Source organism: Pongo pygmaeus, chromosome 2, assembly GCF_028885625.2.
Source record: "Pongo pygmaeus isolate AG05252 chromosome 2, NHGRI_mPonPyg2-v2.0_pri, whole genome shotgun sequence".
Taxonomy (NCBI): domain Eukaryota; kingdom Metazoa; phylum Chordata; class Mammalia; order Primates; family Hominidae; genus Pongo; species Pongo pygmaeus.
The window spans coordinates 144,677,704-144,704,877 of record NC_085930.1 but is presented as its reverse complement, the minus strand read 5'-3'; the positions used below and the strand labels follow the sequence as shown (position 1 = coordinate 144,704,877).

Here is a 27,174-nt window from a genome sequence, read left to right as displayed (position 1 = left end):
TTACCCAATATTTTAATCTTCTTTCAACATTTAAAGATGTCTCAGGCTTGTAATTTCATTTGGCCGTCACGTGATCCTCACATAGACGAGGGTAGTTATTTTTTTAATCCCATTTTGCAGATGAAGAAATTCAGGTACAGAGAGGCTACCTTCCAGACCACAGGTGTGACGGGTAAAGATGGTGCTATGTCAACCAGAAGACAGCAGCTGCAGGGCTTTGTATGGTTCAGAAAAGAGTCTTATTCTTTTTCCTCAACTTTCTGCTAGAAGTTAAAACTCCATGATGAATCCTTTGGCCCAGTCTCTGAAAAATGCATTTCTTACTGTTTCTCTGTTTCTGTTCCTAAGTTGCTTTCATTTCTCTGAGATTCATTCTCTATTCATTTCTTCTCTATCATTACTTAAAGCTGTGGAAAAACGTACACACTACACACTGAGAATTTAACCAGATGTAAGCATTAAGTTCTTCAGGGCTGTTTGAGGTCTAAGATGAATGAGCTAAACTTCACCAACAGATGCAGATTTCATAAACACAGAGTTTTCTAGGCACTTAAAAACAGATCCCAGTCTTTATAGCTACACTTGAGTGCCACTAAGAGTAAGCGGCAAACTCAAGCTGGTCTTCCAAATAACTTTATAAACTACAAGAATCCATAAGAACATTCATTTATTGCTTTAACAAACTCTCTCCTCCTTACTCCTTAAAGGTTGCCTCTCTTCTCCTTTTCCTATGCCAACCTATAAGAATACGAACAGTAAGTGCCGGAGATGCAGAGCTCACTGCCTGGTACCAAAAAAGACTTGCATGCATAGTAAAGAATTGTCGAAAATCAGGATGACTTAGTGAGTACTAATAGACTGCAATAGCCAAGTAAAAGCTAAATTAAAATAGAATTAGGAGTAATAAAAAGTCTCTGAGGACTGAGGGGATCATGGTGGATGGGAGGCAGGACTTGACTGCAGCTCCAACTTGGGACAGACAGAGCAGTGTGTGGAGGCTTGCAGTGAGAATTTTTGCTCCAGAACAACTGCAGGAATAAATCAGGAAACCTGAGAAGACTCACAGACCCCCTGAAGGAAGCGGACTCTTCCTGTGGGACCCAAGAGGCACCCCAAATACTGTGCTGGTATCCACGGCTGAGAGACCCACAGAGGGTTCACATCACAAGATGCTGTGCAGACAACCCCCAGTACCAGCCCAGAGCCTGGACTTGCTGGGTGGCTAGATCCAGAAGAGAGATAACAATCACTACAGCTTGGCTCTCAAGAAGCCACATCCATAGGAAAAAGGGGAGAGCACTAAATCAAGGGAATATCCCATGGGACAAAAGAATCTGACTAACAGCCTTCAGCCCTAGACCTTCCCTCTGACAGAGCCATATAAGAAGGAACCAGAAAACCAACTCTGGTTATATGACAAAACAATGTTCTTTAACACCTCCAAAAAATCACACTAGCTCATCAGCAATGGCCCCAAACCAAGAAGAAATCCCTGATTTGCCTGAAAAAGAATTCAGGAGGTTAGTTATTAAGCTAATCAGGGAGACACCAGAGAAAGGCGAAGCCCAATGTAATGAAATCCAAAAAATGATACAAGTGAAGGGAAAAATATTCAAAGAAATAGATAGCATAAATAAAAAACAATCAAAACTTCAGGAAACAATGGACACACTTATAGAAATGCAAAATGCTCTGTAAAGTCTCAGCAATGGAACTGAACAAGCAGAAGAAAGAAATTCAGAGCTCAAAGACAAGGTCTTCAAATTAACCCAATCCAACAAAGACAAAGAAAAGAAAATATGAACAAAGCCTCCAAGGAGTCAAGGATTATGTTAAATGACCAAACCTAAGATTGACTGGTGCTCCTGAGGAAGAAGAGAAATCTAAAACTTTGGAAAACATACTTGGGAGAATAATTGAGGAAAACTTCCCCAGCCTTGCTAGAGACCTAGACATCCAAATACAAGAAGCACAAAGAACATCTGGGAAATTCATCACACAAAGATCATTGCCTAGGCACACTGTCATCAGGTAATCTAAAGTTAACATAAAGGAAAGAATCTTAAGAGTGGTGACACAAAAGTACCAGGTAACCTAAAAAGGAAAACCTATCAAATTAACAGCAGATTTCTCAGCAGAGCCCTACAAGCTAGAAGGAATTGCAGCCCTATCTTCAGCCTCCTCAAACAAAACAATTATCAGCCAAAATTTTGTATCCAGTGAAACTAAGCTTCATATATGAAGAAAAGATAGTCTTTTTCAGAAAAACAAATGCTGAGAGAATTCGCCACTACCAAGCCACCACTACAAGAACTGATAAAAGGAGCTCTAAATCTTGAAACAAATCCTGGAAACACTCAAAACAGAACCTCTTTAAAGCATAAATCCCACAGGACTTATAAAACAAAAATGCAATTTAAAAAACAAGAACAAAAAACCAAGATATACAGGAAACAAATAGCATGATGAATGGAATGGTACCTCATATCTCACTACTAACATTGAATGTAAATGGCCTAAATTTTACTCCACTTAAAGATACAGAATTGAAGAATTGATAAGAATTCACCAACCAATTATCTGCTGCCTTCAAGAGACTCACCTAACACATAAGGACTTGCACAAACTTAAGGTAAAGGAGTGGAAAAAGACATTTCAGGCAAATGGACACCAAAAGTGAGGAGTGGCTGTCCTTCTACCAGACAAACTTTAAAGCAAAAACAGTTAGAAAAGAAAAAGAGGGACATTACATAATGATAAAAGGCCTTTTCCAACAGGAAAATACCACAATCCTAAACATATATGCACTAACACTGGAGCTCCCAAATTTATAAAACAATTACTAATAGACCTAAGAAATGAGATAGACAGTTTAACACAACAAGAGTGGGGGACTTCAGTACTCCACCGACAGCACTAAACAGCTCATCAAGACAGAAAGTCAATAAACAAACAATGGATTTAAACTATACTCTGGAACAAATGGATTTAATAGATATATACAGAACATTCCATCTAACAACTGCAGAATATGCATTCTATTCAACAGCACATGGAACTTTCTCCAAGACAGACCATAGAAGAGGCCACAAAACGAGCCTCAATACATTTAAGAAAACTGAAATTATATCAAGCACTCTCTCAGACTACAGTGGAATAAAACCTGAAATCAACTCCAAAAGGAAGCCTCAAAACCATGCAAATACATGGAAATTAAATAACCTGCTCCTGAATGATCACTGGGTCAAAAATGAAATCAAGATGGAAATTAAAAAATTCTTCAAACTGAACGACAATAGTGACACAACCTATCAAACCCTTTGGGACACAGCAAAAGCAATGTTAAGAGAAAAGTTCATAGCCCTAAACGCCTACATCAAAAAGTCTGGGCTGGGCGTAGTGGCTCACGCCCAACATCCCAGCACTTTGGGAGGCTGAGGTCTGTGGTTCATGAGGTCAAGAGGTCGAGACCATCCTGGCAAACATGGTGAAACCCCGTCTCTACTAAAAAATACAAAAATTAGCTCAGTGTGGTGGTGTGCACCTGTAGTACCATCTACTCAGGAGGCTGAGGCAGGAGAATCGCTTGAACCCAGGAGGTGGTGGCTGCAGTGAGCCAAGATCATACCACTGCACTCCAGCCTGGCAACAGAGAGAGATTCTGTCTCAAAAAAAAAAAAAAAAAAAAAAAAAAAGTCTGAAAGAGCACAAACAGACAATCTAAGGTCACACCTCAAGGAACTAGAGAAACAAGAATGGAACAAACCAAACCCAAACCCAGCAGGAGAAAGGAAATGACCAGGATCACAGCAGAACTAAATGAGACTGAAAAAAATAATACAAAAGAAAAAATTAATACAAAAAATAAATGAAACAAAAAGCTAGTTCTTTGAAAAGATAAATAAAATTGACGACCATTAGCAAGATTAACCAAGAAAAGAAGAGAGAAAATCCAAATAAGCTCAATAAGAAACAAAACAGCAGATATTACAACTGACACCACAGAAATACAGAAGATCATTCAAGGTTACTATGAACACCTTTACGCACATAAACTAGAAAACCTAGAAGAGATGGATAAATTCCTGGGAAGATACAACCCTTCTAGCTTAAATCAGGAAGAATTAGATACCCTGAACAGACGAGTAACAAGCAATGATATTGAAATGGTAATTTAAAAATTACCAACAAAAAAAAGTCAAGGACAGACAGACTCACAGCAGAATTCTACCAGACATTCAAAGAAGAATTGGTACCAATCCTATTGACACTATTCCACAAGACAGAGAAACAGGGAATCCCCCCTAATTCATTCTATGAAGCCGGCATCAACCTAATACCAAAACCAGGAAAGGAGGACATAACCAAACAAACAAACAAACAAAAACCTACAGACCAATATCCCTGATGAACACAGATGCTAAAATCCTTAACAAAATACTAGCTAACTGAATCTAACAACGTATCAAAAAGATAATCCCCCATGATTAAGTGGGTTTCATATCAGGGATGTAGGGATGGTTTAACATATGCAAGTCAATAAATGTGATACACCACATAAACAGAATTAAAAACCAAAATCACATGATCATCTCAATAAATGGAGAAAAAGCATTTGACAAAATCCAGCATCCCTTTATGATTAAAACTCTCAGCAAAATTGGCATACAAGGGACATACCTCAATGTAATAAAAGCCATCTATGACAAGCCCACAGCCAACATAATGCTGAATGGGGAAAAGTGGAAAGCATTCCCTCTGAGAACTGGAACAAGACAAGGATGCCCACTCTTACTACTCTTCTTCAACATAGTACTGGAAGTCCTAGTCAGAGCAATCAAACAAGAAATACAGGGCACCCAATCAATAAGGAGGAAGTCGGCCGGGCGCGGTGGCTCACGCGTATAATCCCAGCCCTTTGGGAGGCCGAGGCGGGCAGATCACAAGGTCAGGAGATCGAGACCATCCTGGCTAACACAGTGAAACCCCGTCTCTACTAAAAACACAAAAAATTAGCTGGGCATGGTGGCGGGCGCCTGTAGTCTCAGCTACATGGGAGGCTGAGGCAGGAGAATGGTGTGAACCCGGGAGGCAGAGCTTGCAGTTTGCAGTGAGCCGAGATTGAGCCACTGCACTCCAGCCTGGGCGACAGAGCGAGACTCCATCTCAGAAAAAAAAAAAAAAAAAAAAAAAAGAGGAAGTCACATTCTCGCTGTTTGCCGATGATATGATCGTTTACCCAGAAGATCCTAAAAACTCCTCCAGAAAACTTCTGGAACTGATAAAATAATTCAGCAAAGTTTTCAAAGACAAAATTAATGTACACAAATCAGTAGCTCTTCTATACACCAACAGCGAGCCAGCTGAGTATCAAATCAAGAACTCGACCCCTTTTACAACAGCTCCAAAAAACAAACAAACAAACACAAACAAAAAACATACTTAGCAATATACCTAACCAAGGAGGTGAAAGACCTCTACAAGGAAAACTACAAACCACTGCTGAAAGAAATCACAGATGACACAAACAAATGGAAACACATCCCATGCTCATGGATGGGTAGAATCAATATTGTGAAAATGACCATTCTGCCAAAAGCAATCTACAGACTCAATGCAATTCCCATCACAATTCCTATAAAAATACCATCAACATTTTTCACAGAATCAGAAAAAACAATTCTAAAATTCATATGGAACCAAAAAAGAGCCCACATGGCCAACGCAAGACTAGGCAAAAAGAATAAATCTAGAGGCATCACGTTACCTGATTTCAAACTATACTATAAGGCCATAGTCACCAAAACAGCATGGTACTGTTATAAAAATAGGCACATAGACCAGTGGAACAAAATAGAGAACGCAGAGATAAAGCCAAATACTTACGGCCAACTGATCTTTGACAAGGTAAACAAAAACATAAAGTAGGGAAAGCACACTCTTTTCAACAAATGGTGATAGGATAATTGGCTAGTCACATGTAGGAGAATGAAACTGATCCTCGTCTGTCACCTTTTACAAAAATCAACTCAAGATGGACTAAGGACTTAAATCTAAGACCTGAAAATATAAAAATTCTAGAAGATAACAATGGGAAAACCCTTCTAGACATTGGCTTAGGCAAAGACTTCATGACCAAGAACCCAAAAGCAAATGTAACAAAAACAAAGATAAATTGCTAGGACTTAATTAAAGTAAAGAGGTTTTGCACAGTGAAAGGAACAGTCAGCGAGTAAACAGACAACCCACAGAGTGGGAAAAAGTCTTCAAGATCTATACATCTGGCAAAGGACTAATATCCAGAATCTACAATGAACTCATATCAACAAGAAAAAAATAATCCCATCAAAAAGTGGGCTAATGACATGAATAGACAATTCTCAAAAGAAGATATACAAATGGCCAACAAACATATAAAAAATGCTCAATGTCACTAATGACCAGGGAAATGCAAATCAAAACCACAATGCGATACCACCTTACCCCTCCAAGAAGAACCTTAACTCCTGCAAAACCACAATGTGATACCACCTTACCCCTGAAAAACAAAACAAAACAAAACAGTAGATGTTGGCATGGCCGCAGTGAACAGGGAACATTTCTACACTGCTGGTGGGAATGTAAACTAGTACAACCACTATGGAAAACAGTGTGGAGATTCTTTGAAGAACTAAAAGTAGAACTACCATTTGATCCAGCAATCCCACTACTGGGTATCTACTCAGAGGAAAAGAAGTCACTGTAAAAAAAGATACTTGTACATGCATGTTTATAGCAGCACAATTCTCAATTGCAAAAACGTGAAACCAACCCAATGCCCATCAATCAACAAATGGATAAACAAACTGGTGTGTGTGTGTGTGTGTGTGTATATATATACATATATGATGGAATACTACTCAGCCATAAAAAGGAATGAATTAATGGCATTCGCAGTGACCAGGATGAGATTGGAGACTATTCCATGTGAAGTAACTCAGGAATGGAAAACCAAACATCATATGTTCTCACTCATAAGTGGGAGCTAAGCTATGAGGATGCAAAGGCATAAGAATGACACAACGGACTTTGGAGACTAAGGGATAAAGGGTGGGAAGGGGTGAGGGATAAAACACTACAAATAGGGTGCAGTGTATACTGCCTGGGTGATGGGTGCACCAAAATCTCACAAATCACCACTAAACAACTTACTCATGTAACCAAACACCACCTGTTTCCCAACAAACCATGGAAATAAAATTAGAAAAAAAGAGAATTAGCTAACTGGAAGACATGATTAAATCAACTTTTAAATAAACGGTTTTAAGAATAAAGAGGCAAAAAAAAAATACAAACTGACACACTCATGATATCTTTTCAGGTAATTATATACACATCCCCCTCAACTTCCCAGGTAATTATATACACATCCCCCCGCCCCAACTTTTTATTGAGACAGGGTCTCACTCTGTCACCCAGGCTGGAGTGTGGTGGTGTGATCATGGCTCACTGCAGCCTCAACCTCCTAAGCTCAGGTGATCTTCCTGCCTCAGCCTCCTGAGTAGCTAGGACCACAGGCACATGTCACTACACCCAGGCAATTTTTAAAAAATTATTATCTGTAGAGATGGGGTCTCACTATGTTGCCCAGGTTGGTCTTGAACTCCCAGGCTCAAGTGATTCTCCTGCCTCGACCTCCCAAAGTGCTGGGATTATAGGCATGAGTTACTGTGCCTGGCCACGCATCCTCATTTTATAAAAATGCAGTGTTGGTTTTAACTTTTTAAAGGTATGTGCAGTTTACTTTGCTACCTGAGCTGACAATTAAGATCTAAGAGCAATGAACAAAAAGGCTTGGTGCTCATGAATAGAATTTAGGGCTATAATTAAGTATAATTCAGACAAGTTAATCAGACATATATATGTATAATGGCTATTGCACCACATGATTATTAGGTATAAGTAGCAAATTGTTACGTAAATGACGTCACTATGGCTAAACAAATTAGTTTTCTATCTTTTTAAACTTCTCCACGTTATCTGTCAGTTTCAACACTGCTGCTTTTTTCTGATGCCACATACAGACTGATTCTCACTGCACGTAAATGGCAAAGTCGTTCCTCCGGCTCCCCACCTTCCAGAGACCTCTACCCTGCCTTGACTATATTCTTTTTGACACCTCCCTTGAGCACTGTGGAGCCTTTAGGCTTTCTGCTCTCCTCTCACTGAATCTGTGGAGTGCTAGCAGGGCCCCGAGCCACAGAGCAAGGCAGGGCTACCACGGCACAGGAATGGGAGGCCAGATCATAAAGGATGTGGAGGCAGAGCAGTACAAAGACACAGGAGAATGGGCTCCTCAGTCAGCAGTTGGGAATATTCAGAGGAAGAAGGGCTCTCCAGACATGGTGACCTCAGCACTGTACCAGGGAACTACTATGCCCTAATCTGGAAAGTTTCTCTTTGTCTGCTTACCTGAGGCAATCCATGAAACCTTCTGTCTCTTTCACACAACTTGCTCTCATGTTAGAAATACCCTGTTGGTGTAATCTCAGCACTTTGGGAGGCTGAGGTGGGTGGATAACCTGAGGTCGGGAGTTTGAGACCAGCCTGACCAACATGGAGAAACCCCATCTCTACTAAAAATACAAAAATTAGCTGGGCGTGGTGGTGCATGCCTATAATCCCAGCTACTCGGGAGGCTGAGGCAGGAGAATCGCTTGAACTTGGGAGGCAGAGACTGTGGTGTGCCGAGATAGCGCCATTGCACTCCAGCCTGGGCAACAAGAGCAAAACTCTGTCTCAAAAAAAAAAAAAAATAAAAATACCGTTGGCATTTATGTAGTTACCATATCACCTCCAAATGCAGATTTCATTCAGCCTTGTTAAATTTTATCTTTTGGATTTACAGCCATAGTTCCAGCCCATTCAGAAATTTTATCATCAGGGTTCTGTCATCTAATGCAATAGCCACCTCTAAAAGAATTGGGTAAGAAAACCCTGAATGCCCTTAAAGAACTTGTAATATATTTGGGTGGCTATTAACTGGAAGTTAGTTACTGTTACATGTCCAGGGAGATGACGTATGTAGAAACAGCACCATGCTAGAAGTTAGACAACTTGTCTCCCGGCATGAACTAGCTCTGTGACTTCAGGTAAGTACTTGTAGAACTGCAGTTCCCTCATAAGTAAAATGGAATGGAAACAGGTAAGCTCTTATTTCTGGAATGAGTTTGTTTTTCATTAGAAGCATCTAGGGTATCAACAAGCAATTTTTAAGAAGGGGGAATGAAGAAAGAGAAGAAAGAATTCCTTTTCATTCACTCTAGTTACATATCATTTAACAGCAATGACAAATGCTCTGTGAGGTCAGAGGTAGGGCAGGGCATGACAAGTGAGGGTTCAGGGACTTCTCCAATAATACACAATGGAAGCTAGGTCTTCAACAAAGTGGATGCTGAGGAGGTTGGCAGGAGGGGAAGCCCACTCTGGAGGGAGAACTCTGAGAGCCCAAATGCAGAGGTGTGCCTATGAGAGGGCAAGAGGGTCACGCTTATACAGGAAAGTTTTAGGCAAGTTTGGAAAGAAACTCTGGGGCCAGGCTGTGGAAGCCATGGAATGCCAGGAAGAGAAGTTTGAGGTTTATCCTGAAGAATGGTAGTTTTCCAACTTTTTAACATTACTCCTGAAAGCAGGGGAACCCTTCTCAGTGGAAGTGTGCACGGGCTCTTAGGTATTCCCACTTGGTCTCCTACTTGCCTCCATGCAGCCCTTAGCCTTCTAAACCCCTCTGCCTCTTGAAGCACAGCCTAAACTACTGCTAAAGCCTGAAGTGTGACCTGACTCTTCAATATTTATGCATAATAAAAATAAAGCCCAAACAAAACAAAGCACTGCTATAGAGGGTGGGAATTCCTGAATATTGCTAAATTGGGAAATGGCATAATCAAATACAATCTGGTGGTTATGCTAAGTATTAACCTTTCTGGGAGGAGGCTGAAGGCACAGAATCAAGTCAGAGTAGTCCTGACATTAGGGGGATAAGATTTTAACTCAGAAGCAGTGGATATATTTGAAATTTCCAAAGACTTGCTTCCTATTGTCAAATCCATTTATTTCTGGGTAAAATGACTGTACTGAGATGGTCTAATGATTCCTTGTCCTGGCATTAGGGCAGTCATGATCAATGGGTGAGACTAAAAATCAGATTCCTATTCAGCACAAGGAAAAATTTTCTAACAAACAAGTATTTAACAATAGACTAGGCTGCCTGGCAAGGTAGAGCTTCTAGTCTCTGAAAGCATTCAAACAGAGAATGAATTTATGAGTTGATGTCTTGGAAGGGATTCTTATATTAAATAGGAAGTTGAAATGGAAGATCACTATGGAAAAAAAAAAAAACAACTCCATGCATGCTTAAAAACAGAGCAAAGAGGCAGTGAAAGGGGGGGGGGATCCGGGTTTCTGGAGAAGGGGAGGGGATCAGGGTTTCTAGAAAAGGGGAGATTATAAATCATTTAGTAGTTACATTACCTTTGCAATTTTCCCCATTTCATAAATGTCTGCTTTCTGATCTTCAATATCCATGAAAGCAGTTTCAATTCTGCTTACAGTTTGTTCATGATTACTACAGGTATCTGGGAGTCCTTCAGGAAAGTAGAACCGTGGAATGTTTATGGACAATGGCGCATTCACAACATTATTCACATGGGGAACAGGGGAGAGAGGTCGGGGACTACTTGGAGAGATGGCTGGAGGTGGGAGTGGTGTTCCAGGTTTCTTTTCTGGTTTATTTTGAATCTAAAAGAAAAATAAGATTATGAGACACAAAAAATTTAAACAGTATTCATTTACTGAAAATCCGCACCAGCAATATAAGAAACCACAATCAGAGACAGGAGAGATTAAGGGCTCACTGTACTCTTAAAGGTGGTAAGCATGTTTCTAGGGAATGCTTATCTGCACTAAATTAATTAATTTATTAATTATCTGCCAGTACTCAAGTTTACATAGATTTACGTTTAAAAAAATACATAGGTTTCTCCATCAACTATTTGGCAGACATTTCAAAAGACTCAAAGAGCAATGTTAGTTGATATATTAAAAATCTCGAGGTGTGTTCTCACTCCGTTGGAACTGGATTAATACATTCTTTTTGAAGACAGTTCTTGGTCTTTCTGTGACTTTTACCTCTCTTTCAACAGGCAAAAACAAGTTCCTTTTAAATATATATATCCAAAAAGTATTTGGGGAAGGGGCTCCTTTTACCTTCTCTAGTTTGACTTTGCTGAGGTAGAATTACTGCCAGCCCTTGATGCTGAGAAAATCTTTGATAAGAAAATTAAAGCATTTTAGTTCTGAAATGTCCCCTACCTGGCTGATTTATTTGCCACTAGGGCCATGCCATTTTCTGCAAGATACACATTTATCTTATTTGTGGTTTGCTCCAACAGGCAAAAACCATGGTCATTAATTTCATCACAACCAAACTCCCTTTACAGTTTAATAACTCATTTAGAGTTTATATTCTTCTTCTTTTAAAAAATGATTTGATGTGGCATACTATAAAGAGACACTAGAAAGGTCAGTAAAGAGTGGCGGGGAGGCAATGAGGAAATTAAGATTGCCCATGATTTAGGAAAAAGGGAGGGGAGGTACACCATTATTCGGGTAGAAATTTACCTTACCAATAAAGACTAAATTTAGTTCTGAGATTCTTACCAGAAAAAGCAAAAAAGATTCCATGAGGATTTTCATAGTTCTAATTTCTACTCTTAATTAATGGCCAAACTATCAAGGCTCATGAGCATGGTACTGTATTAGATGCTACATAAAGTATGAAAGATGAACACAACTGTTGACTAGCTAAATATATTTTAATAGGTATTATGAACACAAAGTATTATTCAAATGTTCTTCCTTAAATTACCCTAATTCCATGCCATCTCTAAAGTTTGAACAATGATATATTTGTAAGAAATATATCTATCATATTTCTTAACATATAGGTTTATAACATAATTTTAAAAATCAGGATAAAAATTTTAGCTACCCTTAAAAATGTGAGTTTTATGAAGAGATAAGATTTATTCACATAAATATATGAAAATGGTTAAATCTCCTATTTTTGTCATAATAGCCCAATTTCCCTGTGTTAATATCTGACATTAATACACAGAATGGAGTCTGCTCATATATTAAGACTATTAGGGATATGGAGGCCAGTTGTCACACCATGTCTTTGCTACAGTATCAGGATGTCACCCATATAAAGCAATAGTCAAGGAAGAAACAGAACAAAGGGAAGCGATACCAATGAAACATGAAAAACTTAAAACACTGATGGCTTACTACTCTGTGACCTCAAAATGGTTACTTAACCTTTTGGAATTTCAATAATAAAACAGCAATTACAATGTCTACTTCTTAGAAGGTTGTTGTGAGGATTAAAGGAAATTACAAGATGTAATATAGGTAAAAGGTTCAGAACAGTGCTGGGCAGAGAGCTATCTATCATGTAAGAAAATGAATGACAAGACCAAAGGATGAGATTCTCAAAAAATTAGATGAAGCATAATTTGGCATAATCTTTCGGATTCAATAATAAATAAAATAATCATTTACATATGTAAAGCAATTTGAAGTTTACAAACCACTTTTGAGTTAACAAATTGACAATCCATTTTCAATAAACATTTCTCTCTGCCTTAATGCTAAATCTGTAAATATTACATAGTCCCATAAGTCAATAAATTATTATTATTGTTCAAAGTGTTCTTAAAATTCTAAAGTAAGGCACAGAATTCTTCAGGGGTTTTACCTAGACCATTTATATTCGTGTCATTCCTTTTCCATTATTCTATGCTGAAAGAGATTTGTGAGGTTCAGGTGTACAACCACCAATGTTTTCTGTGGTGTGACATCTAGGGCAGTTATGCCCATAAAATTAAGACCACTGGTGCCAGCAGGGATGAAACCTGAGAGTCTCATGAATACATACTAGTGGGAAAGGTTTAGAGCAAGGTCTTCAATGTTAACTCTATGCTTTGGCATTGACAGAAATAAGTGATATTCAGAACACTGGCTGCCAAAGATTTTATTTGAATGGGAAAATATCTGATTATAAAATATTCTGTTCTGCTTTTCTTAGTGTACTTAACACAGAGCAATTCACTGATAGGCAACTATTAATCCACTGGTCAATTCCGTATTTAATAAAACTGATGTTAATATTTAAAAGGAAAATAACATTAAAATAATGCACTTATTTTGAGCTTTTGGATACTCAAGTTACTTTCTATTGAGTTCTACAGGAGATATAATTTAAACCTTAAAGTAGCTGAATAAAACTGGTAGTTTACAAACATTATGGAAGAAAACATAGTAACATAAATTCTGCCAGATTTACCGGCAAGTTTAGCATCTGCTCACTTTGGATACAGTGGTTTCAGTCCAGTCTAGGAGCAGCATTAGAATATAATTAGCTGGGTAAAGTATTTCAATTCTCGATTTCAGTCTTTCCCTATAAACACACTATCATTTAGATATTCATTCAGAATAGTATCCTTGTGCAATAGCACAAGGATATTATGTCACTGTAGCATTTCCAATATTTGATCATTTTTGACCTACAAAAAAAGCAATTTCATATTTACCCAAATAATTTGAGATTATTCTGGGTCAGAATAACCATAAAACTATGGTTTCTTGCTGGATTTTGGATGGCCAGCATTTGTACAGTCACTGATTTATATTGTAGTCAATGTTAGGCACTTGTTTGGTGAAATACTGCCATAGGTTTTAAGTAAGGAAGTAGGGACTCTGCAAAGTACTCATCATAGGCAGAAATGACTCAATTGCACAGCTTGCTTAAGGAAGACATTTTTAATGATCTAGAAGTAACCACCATTCTTTGTTATCTACATACATTACGACACACACATACACAATTGTCTATATAGACAAATACGTCTTGCTTTAAAAAAAGATTATCAGGATTAACATACTTTTTAAACAAACATTTGTTACAGATGTGTATGCACGCTAATATATAATCTATTGATTCAAAGTGCAAACAAGGCTTTTAATACAGAAATTCCAGTTTCTCAAGGATATTTCTATGAAAAATTCCAGTAATTTTCTATCTAAATTGTAAAATGTTTGTTAAATTGTATTTGTTGTCTCTAAAACTGGATTCCCTCTCTACAAGAAAAAAATGTGAGTACTGTACTCCAGGTCCAGAAGGTCTATTTTTAAACCTGTTGGAATCCCTCTGCAAATAGCTTTCTGCAAATAGCTGAATAGAGGACACACATTAATTCCTTGATCTAATATCAAGATACAAGGGAGCTGTAAAATTATTTGTGAGTTAGTTCACTGGATGGTTTTATTAGTAATAAAAATATTTTCAAACAAAAACAAAAACAAAACAAAACACCCAAATTTCAAACCTGTGTCTGCTGAAATGACTTCAGCCGCTTCTTAAACCGTGAAGGGAGAACAAAATCACAGCCCCTTGCCAGGAAAGCTAGCTCTCCCCTTAAATCCGGGTCCCTTCGTAGAGATGTTTCCTTGATCATCATCTTTGAAAAGTGAATGTTTACTTCGCAACTGTCCAGTACACTTCTGAAGATAATCAGATTTAGCAAGTTGTCAATCTTGTCAGACAGGAAGGTATTTTTTCTTCTTATCTCCCAAAGAAATGAAATTCAAGCATTGTGCTCTCCCAGCTTCCACAGACCACAATCTATGCTTGTCCTGACATGCAGCTGGTTCCCAAATACAGTCTGTGGCTCCCAATACCTGCTCATAATTTTCAAGTTATAAACACAGCCTGCAATGGGCCTGTTGCTCCTTGTTGGTAGCTTTATGTCAAATTGACCTGCACATGTTGAGAATATGGAGCCTTCTGGGAAAGGAAGCACCCACTACTCTGCGTACCAAAGTTAGAAACATTACAGCTGGACCTAAAAATAGTACCTTCTCAGATAATGCTAACTTCTTAAACTCAGGGTATGTGAGGTGTCAATCCACATAAAGCAGTTTCTTCTCAAACTAGAAGAAAAAGAGTATGTGGAACATTTTCGGCTTTTTCTCTTTAACATTTTATAAAAAAAAAAGAACAGGCTGCTGAACTTCGAATTTGAAACTATTAAGAATAGTTTTTTATTTTTTATTTGAAGGGAAGTAAATATCCAAATCTCTCCAGATCTCTCCAGTCAAAACATGAGGAAAAACAGAAACTTTCATTCTCAAATGGGAATTTACAAAAAGATCTGTTGATCTCAGATTTAAAATCTTTTAAAGCAAAAGACTATCTTAGTTATCGAACATATTTTCTTGAACTGATGATGAACATATTTGAAAATTTGTTCTCAGAAGTATTAAGAAAGTAGAACAATTGAATGCCATAGAAAAGAAGTTTTAGATACATATAAGCAAGTGAAATTTGGCTAAAAAAAGGACAGAAAAGATGATCAAACAGCAATGACATACTACATACTGAATTTGTAAGATTTCTTCCTTTGAGAAGCTTTAAAGAAATCCGTTAAGAATTTTAAAATACCTATTATTTCATCATATATTAAATATCTGCCACATATAGTTATTTGTAAGTGAATCATAAAGTCAAGTCATCCTTTGGTAACTGTGGGGATTGGTTCCAGGACTCTCCACAGACCAAAATCCACAGCTGCTCAAGTGTCTTACATAAAATGTGTAATATTTGCATACAACCTACTCACATTCTCCCATATACTTTAAAACATCTCTAGATTACTTGTAATGCCTAATACAATATAAGTATTATGTAAATAGCTGTTATACTCTATTTAGGAAATAATGACAAGAAAAAAAAGTCTGTACATATTCAATACATATGCAACCATACTGTTTTTCCCCAAATATTTTCCAACTAGATGCAGAACACATTGATACAGAGGGCTGTTTTCTCTCACATTTAATATTTAGATTTCAATATTTATTTTCAATCAACCACATCATTCAATCAGTATTTATTTTCTATGTCTAGAAAATATACACCAAATATTATTAAAACAAAAAAATAGCTTACAACCCTCTTTTACTGAACCTTTGTCTAATTTAGTGGGAATTAAATTCTTTGGTTTTCCACTGTTTCCTACAAATTTAAGTCTGCTTTTTCCCACTGATTTCTTTTCAAGACATTCTGACAACTCTTTCTAATGTATACATTAGGCTTATATGTCTAAAGCTGTGTTTTAAAGAATTTCTTTTAAGTGGCAGAGTCTTCTGTTTACATCAAATTTTATCTGAAAGCTTTTGATATGTACTATGATTGAACGAGGATTACAACTGAAAACCACTGGTCTTATGCTTCATCCTGAGTCTTTCCTTATTTTCTCAATTTTCTCTCTCACTGGGCTTCCATGTTAATTCTTTGAGGTGGGCAGCTTTCCCATATTTTTTCCTTATACTCCCGAATAGAATACTCTTTTTCTCCCTCATTATTTATCTTCTAAATAAAATGTCAAAAAGGTTTGTAGGAATGCAACTAGGCCTTTACACTTACAATTTAATGCTTATTCTATTAAACCACACCTTAAGTTATATTTCCTCTCCTTCCCAACACCAACCTGTGGCTGTAGGTGAGTAGGTTCATTCCTTTCCTGAGAATGCTCCCTTTCCTCAAATTATACATTCTAAATCATCTTTCAAGATCCAACTCAAAATTTAACTATTTCATGAAGGCTTCCTGATTATTTAAGTCCCCTTACTGTAATTCTTAACTTTATATATACAGCACTTAGTGAAATACTATATAACCTCTCTCAAAGGAACTCCACTTAACATATTATCTTATTCAGCCAATGCTCTCCATTTCTCCTGTGAAACAGAGCAACTAATGCCCATCACACACAGATTTGTGGCTAATAGTTTCTCTTACACTCTCATATTTCTTACCTTAGTAGTTGGGTTGTGTGTTTAGTAAGAGTCAGCTGCATTTGTCCTCAGTCTGTTTATGCTGGTTATACTTTTCACAATAATTATTCAATTCATTACATAAACTAACAAAATATAAGTGTGGAAAAGAAAAGCTGTTCTAAAATTTTAAAAAACCCTAAGTTTTAGTAAAAGTAAACTACTAAAAAGATTTTGCTGTAAAATTAGGTAAGGGTGGGATGAAAGAGAAAAATCACTAAAGTTTAGAAGGTGTCTACATTCAAATTGCTTTACAACTATGTTCTCTCTCTAAAGAAACTAAAACTACAAATCAGACAACAAACCTATTATGAGTGTGATTTATCGAAGAAATATGTCACAGAACTCTAAATATGTATGAGACTCATTCTCAGAGAAAAGGCTTTGACCCTATATCAAAAGACATCAGAATAAATTAATGCCTGAGTTAAAATGTTTATACAGACATTTTATAGTACACACACATATAGTTTATGATTCCCTACTATCAAACTCAATCATGTTCAGGTAAAAGGGCTTCTACTGTAATATTTTGTAACTTGATCATTATTTTCCAGTAGTGTCTAAACTCTTGAGGACAAGAGTTTAGATTTTAATTTTATAGTTATTCAATTACTCAACAAATATTTTTATGTATAATCACTTATATGCCAGACACTTTGCTTGATATGAAGCTAGAGAGATGATAAAGATGTGGTCTCTTTCTTACTGCACTTTCTAACACAATGTTGGTCTGGAGCAAAGGACAAGAAATATTTTCGTTTCATTTACTTCCTATAAATCTGCTAAGTTTCAAAGTCAGAACAGTGGTTAAAAGCCTGCCCTGTTGTTATACTCTTAAGCAAGAAAATATTTCTTCATGTCTTTTGATGAGGAAATAATCAGTAAGTTTTGATACATCAAAATGTTTTCCAAAAAATTCAGAGAGGCAAAAAGACCAGGATCCCTAAAGGGCTTAGAAAAGAACTGGTCTGTGGCAATGAGGTATTGACAGAGGAAGACCAGCATGAAGTTGGTTTATTTGCTTTTTACTTATTTACTTGTGTTTGAATGGAAGTATTAGTATATGTGCTTGGTTTCTGAAAGGATCTGAGAACACAAGTTAGTTTCAAGGAGTTCATGACAACTGGAATATAGCACCAAAAGAACATGGTTTTTAGAGTGGCCTTTTCTAGGAAAAGATCAAACATAGCGGAATTTCACTACAGAGAAATATATGATCTGTGATCTACTCTCTTCGCTCTCTGCTTTGATCACAAGGGAACGTACAATCTATGGGGCTGGAAATTGTAAGAGAAAAGCTGTTTTGGGGTGACAGGTTTCTCCTGGAGGAACTAACCAGAATGGGGAAAAATAGAGAATCATAAACACACAGGTTATAAATTAAGTTTGAGCATGTGGAAAATTAGGAGCTGTGTGCAGTTACAATGGAAAGAGCCATTGTAAAAGTTTTCCGAATGTCTTTCTGGAATAAACTAAAAAATATTTTCTCCTGCTCCCTGCAGCATATAATTAAGTTCATCCTAACAAGCTAGCTGATTACCACCAGTAGGCACTTCCTGCACAGCTGCCTGCATCTCTTCTTGGCTTGCAGATCACTCATGAACTTTCCCTGTCTGAAGACACAGGCAGTTCTGTCTGGACCATGTGCTCAATCTGAGTCTTCAGGATGACAACGATAAGAGAGCTTCAGTAGGCAAGAGACTGGTGCTCTCTGCCGTGGGGGTGATTGGAGCACATCAGTTGTTAATTCTAGATCCAGCTGTCTTGGTCTAGGTCTGGGGTTCCTTTCCTGCCTTACCATTCCATATATCTTTCTCCAGAACAAGCATGCTTGGGCAAGGGAGACAGTCTTTCTCAAAAAGAACCGGGTAGGGTAGGCTGCTAGGCATGAGTTTTACAGGTTCCCTCTGGCAGAGGTATATGGAAGAGAAGCTGGCCTCTCCACTATGACCCTAAAAACTAAATATTTTTTTTTTCTTTTTTAGGATAGCCTCTAATATCCCAAACAAGAAAAGATGCTCCCTTACCCTATACTGAAAGGACCTACAAAACTGAGGAATAAGTTTAAAATGTACCCTGAAGGAAGGTGAGATTGGGTAGGAGACAGAGAATAAAATTGTGAAACACAACACATTCTGTATTTATACAATTCATTCTGTTAGGCTTAGTTTGAAATCCAGGACAGATTTCTTAGAACTTTCTGAACCCTCTTATTATTCCTTGCCCTTCCCCCTTTGAAAACGAAGACAATAGTGATTTATAATATTCTTTCTTTCTGGGGAAATCAGCTACATGGGATATTTTGAGAAAAAATGGGTTGATTACACAGGACAAAGAAAATAATTTTGAACATTTGTCTGAAGAAGTCTCTTATTCTGATTTGTGTATAACTGTTAAGAAACAGTATTATATATGCAATGTGTTGTACCAAAGTAAGTCTAGCCCTTTATTTTTTTGAGACAGGGTCTTCCTCTGTTGTCCAGGCTGAAGTGCAGTGGCATGATCTTGGCTCACTGCAACCTCCACCTCCCTGGCTCAAACTATTCTCCCACATCAGCCTCCTGAGTAGCTGGGACTACAGGCACATGGCACTGTGCCCAGCTAATTTTTGTACTTTTAGTAGAGACAGGGTTTCGCCATGTTGCCCAGGCTGGTCCTGAACTCCTGGGCTCAAGCAATCTGCCCACCTCAGCCTCTCAAAGTGCTGGGGTTACAGGTGTGAGCCACTGTGCCTGGCCTAGCCCTTTATTTTATATATAAACATGTAAATCCATTCAACAGCCTCAGCTGAATGTGGTTATGGAGACTAAGATGATAGCATCAGCTAAGGCCTTAGAGTAGGAAGGGCAGTTGGGATAATGTAGGCAGCAAAGCTACAAAAATCTGAATGACAGAAACACATAGCACAGTGAGGCTGGGAAATCAGCTCAGCAAAGTGAGGACCTGTATTGAGGTGAGTATTAGAAGCAGGTCCAGAAAGACAGCATAGTCACTCTGAAGTGACACCAAAGACAGAGAGTCACTCTGAAGTGACACCAAAGGATTTTGCTCAGAAGATGCTACAGAAAAAAAAGTTACATATCAAAGTGGAGGTCCTGGTACATCATGAAGGTGCTTCTGATTAACAAAAGCCAGCCAGCTGTTTGGAAAAATCTAAATATGTTAACAGCCTGTCCTTGTCCACACAAAAACTTATACACAAATGTTCACAGCTGCATCATTTATAATAGCCAAAAAGTGGAAACAACCCAAATGTCCAGAAAATGAATTTTATCTCAATTTTTAAAAAGCCTTCTCATGTTGTAGTTCTAACAGGCTGAGTAGTTTAAAAAGGTAATAACAGAGTGAATAATCAAGGAAAACTTCCCTGGCGTTGCTAGAGATCTAGATATCCAAATCACCTGAGAAATTCATTGCAAAAAGATCATCACCTAGGCACAGTCATCAGGTTATCTAAAGTCAACATGAAGGAAAAAATCCTAAGAGCTGTGAGGTAAAAGCATCAGGTAACTTTTAAAGAAAAACCTCTCAGATTAACAGCAGATTTCTCAGCAGAAACCCTACAAGCTAGAAGGGATTGGGGTCATATCTTTAGCCTCCTTAAACAAACAATTATCAACCAAGAATTCTGTATCCAACTAAACTAAGCTTCATAAATGAAGGAAAGATAAAGTCTTTTTCAGACAAACCAATGCTGAGAGAATTCACCACTACCAAGGCAGCATTACAAGAACTGCTAAATGGAGTTCTAAATCTTGAAACAAAACCTCGAAATACACCAAAATAGAACCTCCTTAAAGCATATATTTCACATGGCATATAAAATAATAACACAATGAAAAAACCCCCAAGGTATTCAGGCAACAACTAATATGATGAATAGAATAGTACCTCACATGGCAATAGTAATGTTGAACGTAAATGGCCTAAATGCTCCACTTAAAAGATGCAGAATGGCAGAATGGATAAGAATTTACCAACCAAGTATCTGCTGTCTTTAAGAGACTCACCTAACATATAAGGACTCACATAGACTTAAGGTAAAGGGGTGGAAAAAGATAATCCATGCAAATGGACACCGAAAGTGAGCAGGAGTAGCTATTCTTACATCAGATAAAACAGACTTTAAAGCAACAACAGTTAAAAAAGACAAAGAGGGACACTATATAATGATAAAAGGACTAGTGGAAAATACCACAATCCTAAATATATATGCACCTGACACTGGAGCTCCCAAATTTATAAAACAATAACTACTAGACCTAAGAAAGGAGACAGATAGCAACACAATAATAGTGGGGGACTTTAATACTCCACTGAATGCACTAGACAGGTCATCACATCAGGAGGTCAACAAACAAACAATGGACTTAAACTATACCCTAGAACAAATGGACTAAATGGATATTTATAGAACATTCTACCCAACAACTGCAGAATATACATTCCGTTCATCAGCACATGGAACATTCTCCAAGACAGACCATATGACAGGACACAAAACAAATCTCAGTAACTTAAGAAAACTGAAATTACATCAAGTACTTTCTCAGACCAAAGTGGAATAAAATTGGAAATCGACTCCAAAAGGAACCCCCAAAACCATGCAAATACATGGAAATTAAATGATCTGCTTCTGAATGATTGTTGGGTCAGCAATGAAATCAAGATGGAAATTAAAAAATTCTTTGAGCCAGACAATAATAGTGACACAACCTATCAAAACCTCAGGGATACAGCGAAAGTGGTGCTAAGATTAAAGTTCATAGCATTAAATGCCTGCACCAAAAAGTCTGAAAGACCACAAATAGACAATGTAAGGTCACACCGCAAGGAACTAGAGAAACAACAACAAACCAAACCCAAACCTAGCAAAAGAAAAGAAATAACAAAGATCAGAGCAGAACTAAATGAAATTCAAACAACAACAAAAAATACAAAAGAGAAATGAAACAAAAAGCTGGTTCTTTGAAAAGATAAACAAAATTGATAGACCATTAGAGAGATTAACCGAGAAAAGAAGAGAGACGATCCAAATAAGCTCAATTAGAAATGAAACAGGAAATATTACAACTGATACCACAAAAATACAAAAGATCATTCAAGGCTACTATGAACACCTTCATGCATGTAAACTGGAAAACCTAGAAGAGACGGATAAATTCCTGGAAATATACAACCCTCCTAGATTAAACTAGGAAGAAACAGAAGCTCAACAGACCAATAACAAGCAGAGAGAGTGAAACGGTAATAAAAAAAAATTGCCAACAAAAAAAAGCCCAGGACGAGATGGATTCACAGCTGAATTCCATCAGACATTCAAAGAATTGGTACCAATCCTATTGAAACTATTCCAAAATATAGAGAAAGAGGGAATCCTCCCTAAATCATTCTATGAAGCCAGTATCACCCTAATACCAAAACCAGGAAAGGACATAAAAAAACTACAGACCAATATCTCTGGTGAACATAGATTCAAAAATCTTCAACAAAATACTAGCTAACTGAATCCAACAGCCTATTAAAAAGATAATCCACCATAACCAAGTGGGTTTCATACCAGGGATGCAGGGATTACTTAATATACACAAGTCAATAAATGTGATACACCACAGAAAGAGAATAAAAAACAAAAATCACATGATCATTTCAAATAGATGCGGAAAAAGCATTTGACAAAATCCAGCATCCCTTTATGATTAAAACCTCAGCAAAATCGGCATAGAAGGGACATACCTTAAGGTAATAAAAGCTATCTACGACAAACCCACAGCCAACATTATACTGAACAAGGAAAAGTTGAAAGGACTCCCTCTGAGAAGTAGAACAAGACAGGGATGCCCACTTTCACCACTTCTATTCAACATAGTACTGGAAGTCCTAGTCAGAGCAATCGGGCAAGAGAAAGAAATAAAGGGCATCCGAATCGGTAAAGAGTAAGTCAAACTGTCGCTGTTTGCTGATATGATCATATACCTGGAAAACCCTAAAGACTCATCCAAAAGCTCCTAGATCTGATAAAGGAATTCAGTCAAGTTTCAGGATATAAAATCAAAGTACACAAATCAGTAGCACTGCTATACACCAACTGAGACCAAGCTGAGAATCAAATCAAGAACTCAACCCCTTTTACAATAACTGCAAAAAAATAAAATAAATAAAATACATAAGAATATACCTAACCGAGGAGGTGAAAGACCTCTGCAAGGAAAACCACAAAACACTGCCGAAGAAATCATAGATGACATAAACAAATGAAAACATATCCCATGCTCATGGATGGGTAGGATCAATATTGTGCAAATGACCATTCTGCCAAAAGCAATCTACATATTCAAAGCAATTCCAGTCAAAATACCACCATCACTCTTCACAAAACTAGAAAAAATAATCCTGAAATTTATATGGAACCAAAAAAGAGCCCACATAGCCAAAGCAAGACTAAGCAAAAGAACAAATCTGGAGGCATCACATTACCTGACTTCAAACTATACTATATCGCTATAGTCACCAAAATAGGCACATAGACCAATGGAATAGAATGGAGAACCCAGAAATAAAGCCAAATACTTACAACCAACTGATCCTTGACAAGGCAAATAAAAACATAAAGTGGGGAAAGGACACCCTATTCAACAAATAGTGCTGGAATAGTTGGCAAATCACATGTAGAAGAATGAAGCTGGATCCTCATTTCTCATCTTACACAAAAATCAACTCAAGATGAATCAAGGACTTAAATCTAAGACCTGAAACCATAAAAACTCTAGAAGACAACATCGGAAAAACCCTTCTAGACATTGGCTTAGGCGAACACTTCATGACCAAGGACCCAAAAGCAAATGCAACAGAAACAAGAGATAAATAGATGGGACTTACTTAAACTAAAAAGCTTCTGCACAGAAAAAGAAATACTCAGCAGAGTAAACAGACAAACCACAGCGTGGAAGAAAATCTTTGTAAACTATGCATCTGACAAGGACTAATATCCAGAATCTACACAGAACTCAAACAAATCAGCAAGAAAAAACCAAACAATCCCATCAGAAAGTGGGCTAAGGACACAAATAAGACAAGTCTTAAAAGAAGACGTACAAATTGCCAACAAATAAATGAAAAAATGCTCAACATCATTAATGATCAGCAAAATGCAAATCAAAACCACAATGCGATACCACCTTACTCCTGCAAGAATGGCCATAATTTAAAAAATCAAAAAATAGTAGATATTGGCATGGTGGTGATAAGGGAACATTTTTACACTGCTGGTGGGAATGTAAACTAGTACAATCACTCTGGAAAACAGTATGAAAATTCCTTAAAGAACTGAAAGTAGATCTGCCATCTGATCCAGCAATCCCACTACCGGGTATCTACCCAAAGGAAAAGAAGTCATTATATGAAAAAGATACTTGCACACTCACGTTTATAGCAGCACAATTTGCAACCGCAAAACTATGGAACCAGCCCAAATGCTCATCAATCAATGAGTGGATAAACAAAATGTGATACATACATACACACACACACACACACACACACACACACACTCCATGGAATACTATTCAGCCATAAAAAGTAATGAAATAATGGCATTCGCAGCAACCTGGATGGAACTGGAGACTATTATTGTAGGTGAAGTAACTCAAGAATGGAAAGCCAAACTCACATGTTCTCACTTATAAGTTGGAGCTAAGCTATGAGGATGCAAAGGCATAAGAATGACAGAATGGACTCTGGGGACTTGGGAGGAAGGGTGGGAAGGGGGTGAGGGATAAAAGACTATACATTAGGCACAGTGTACACTGCTCAGGTGATGGGTGCACCAAAATCTCAGAAATCACTACTAAAGAACTTATCCATGTAATCAAATACCACCTGTCCCCCCAAAATCTATTGAAATAAAAATAAATCAAAAATAAATCAAAAGGGGTAACAGCTTGGAATCACAGACTTTCTTTAAAATATCCCTGTAAATAGGCCTTATGAGAGCCAACTGGTTATAAGCTAATTAGTTAATACTAGATTTCATAACCTTTCTCTCTAACTTGGTGTTTTCTTCATTGTTTAGTGGCTTGTTCTGTGTTACTATTCTTTTTTTTTTTCACTCTTAAATAATGAAACACTGGTGGGGGGAAGGAGACCAGGTAGTGGTAGTTATCTATAGTTTATTTGTTCCCAGCCTAATTCTCTAGCCTTGACTTCACTGGCTGCAGCAAAATAGGAAAGCATGTGTATGACAGAGGAGACCTAATAAGCATTTTTGTGCCTTGCTTCAATTGCCTCCAAATTATGGGAACACATTCTATGACTAATAAAAGAAAGAACCCACAAAATCTGATGTTTTTGCTTTTCAGTGTTCCTAATACTTGGGGTAGATGTTGTTCTAGGATCTGGGGCAGCAAGAAAGAATTAGAGCCTAAAATGATCAGGAATAATAATTCTGGGATCCCTAGAATTTCTAGTGTCTAGAGTTCTCTGTACTTCTTAGTCTGCTTTTTTTCTTCCCTCTCTCCTTGAGGAATTAATTCAATTAGAGATTGCTCATTACAGACCATAATAATTCATTTTTGGCCTATAAATATGTTGGAGAAAAAAGAAATGAAGGGATTCCATTTCACTGACACTGCCATGTTAAATAAATGCCTGGTGACTGGTGCTATAAAATACTCTGCCCCAGTGTCTTCCTTGGTGGAGAGAGAGTGTGAGAGAGAGAGAGAGAGTGTGTGTGTGTGTGTGTGTGTGTGTGTGTGTGTGTGTGTGTGTGTGTGTGTGTGTGTGTGTGTGTGTGTGTGTGTATGACTTCTCAGTAATTGTGGGTGGGAGTTGAACTCACAGATGTCAAAACAGGAGCTTGGAACTGATAGTCAAGGACCCTGGTGACAATGAGCATTATGCTGGAAGTATGACAAATACGTCTCTTGGATGCCAAAGCACCTCCCAGGGTAAACACCTTAACTGTGGTCTCCAAAAGTAGATCCATGAGAGGGGATGACAGAATAACCCCTCAGACCTAGTTTAGATTAGTTATGGTTTGCTGGCAATCTCAAGAGAGATGACTCTGATTCAAAGATCTCTATGTAATTCTCAGTTCTTATGAAAGACTGCAAGATATGGTATAATAGAGCTTCTGGAGTGATCAGTTTACACACGTAATTTTATCCAATTTCTGAAGATGATCATATTGGGAAGCCTGGTTTCAGGGGCTCAAGCCTGGCTAAAATAGTGGATTCTCTTAGGGTATCTAAGAGAATTTAGAAAAATTACCTTTATTATTTTTTTCTTCTTACAAAAGGATAAGGTTGGTTGTAAGGAAAAATTCAAATACTACAGAAATATAACATAGAAACAAATCCTATACAAAGTGACAATTACTAACAAATATCAATTGAGCACCAACTGAGTGCCAGCTACCAGGGATATAGCAGTGAATGTAACAGATAAAATTCCCTGTTCTCATACAGGTTTCATTCTAGTGGTAGGAGTCAGTGGAGAAAAAGAAACAGTAATTGAAATAATGTATCAGGGGGTGGTAAGTGTTAGGGGAAAAAAACAGTAGAGGGGGAAAGGGAATACCAAAGATTGTATGTGTGCATGAAATTTTTAGGGCAAAAAGGCCTCAGTGAAGTGACATTTTTAAAAAGACAGATGTGGTGATGGAGTGAGTCCTGCAGGTATGGGGTGGGGGTGTTGTAGGAAGAGGGAATACAAATGGGATTATGTCTGGTATATTTAGAAAGAGGAGGGCTAGAGGAGGAACTGGAAACAATAATAACAGCTCTTTCAAAGAGCCCTGGAGTGAAGAAGAGCAGACAAATGAGTGTTAACTCAAATGGTATGTTGGAGCACTAGGGGTCTGTTTTGTTTTAAAGCTGGGAGAATTGTAGCATGTTTATCTGCTGAAGGAGTGATTGAGTAGAGGAGAAAACTGATGACTGCAGGGAGAAATGGGTCAATCTCTGCAGGAGTGTTTGTGAGTTGATGGGAGGGGATGGTATCTATTAATAAAGCCCCAGTGTAGGCCTGGCCTTAGATAGGAGTTTGGGGATGGGCGCCGTGGCTCACGCCTGTAATCCCAGCACTCTGGGAGGCCGAGGTGGGCGGATCACAAGGTCAGGAGTTCAAGACCAGCTTGACCAACATGGTGAAACTCCGTCTCTACTAAAAATACAAAAATTAGCTGAGTGTGGTGGTATGCGCCTGTAGTCCCAGATGCTCGGGAGGCAGGAGAATCGA

The 27,174-nt window shown here is 37.8% G+C and overlaps 1 protein-coding gene across 5 annotated transcripts in view; it reads right to left on the bottom strand.

Annotated features, from left to right (window-relative positions):
• Positions 1-27,174, bottom strand: part of PPP2R3A (protein phosphatase 2 regulatory subunit B''alpha) — a 181,546-nt gene that overhangs the window by 109,611 nt on the left and 44,761 nt on the right. For 4 of the 5 annotated variants that reach the window (XM_054480612.2, XM_054480616.2, XM_054480613.2 and 1 more), the window contains one exon: positions 10,510-10,776. In XM_054480612.2, coding sequence (XP_054336587.1) covers positions 10,510-10,776 — 267 coding nt within the window. Of the gene's footprint in view, positions 1-10,509; positions 10,777-14,426; positions 14,617-27,174 lie in introns of those variants that run through there. The other variant, XM_054480618.2, reaches the window with a different exon arrangement.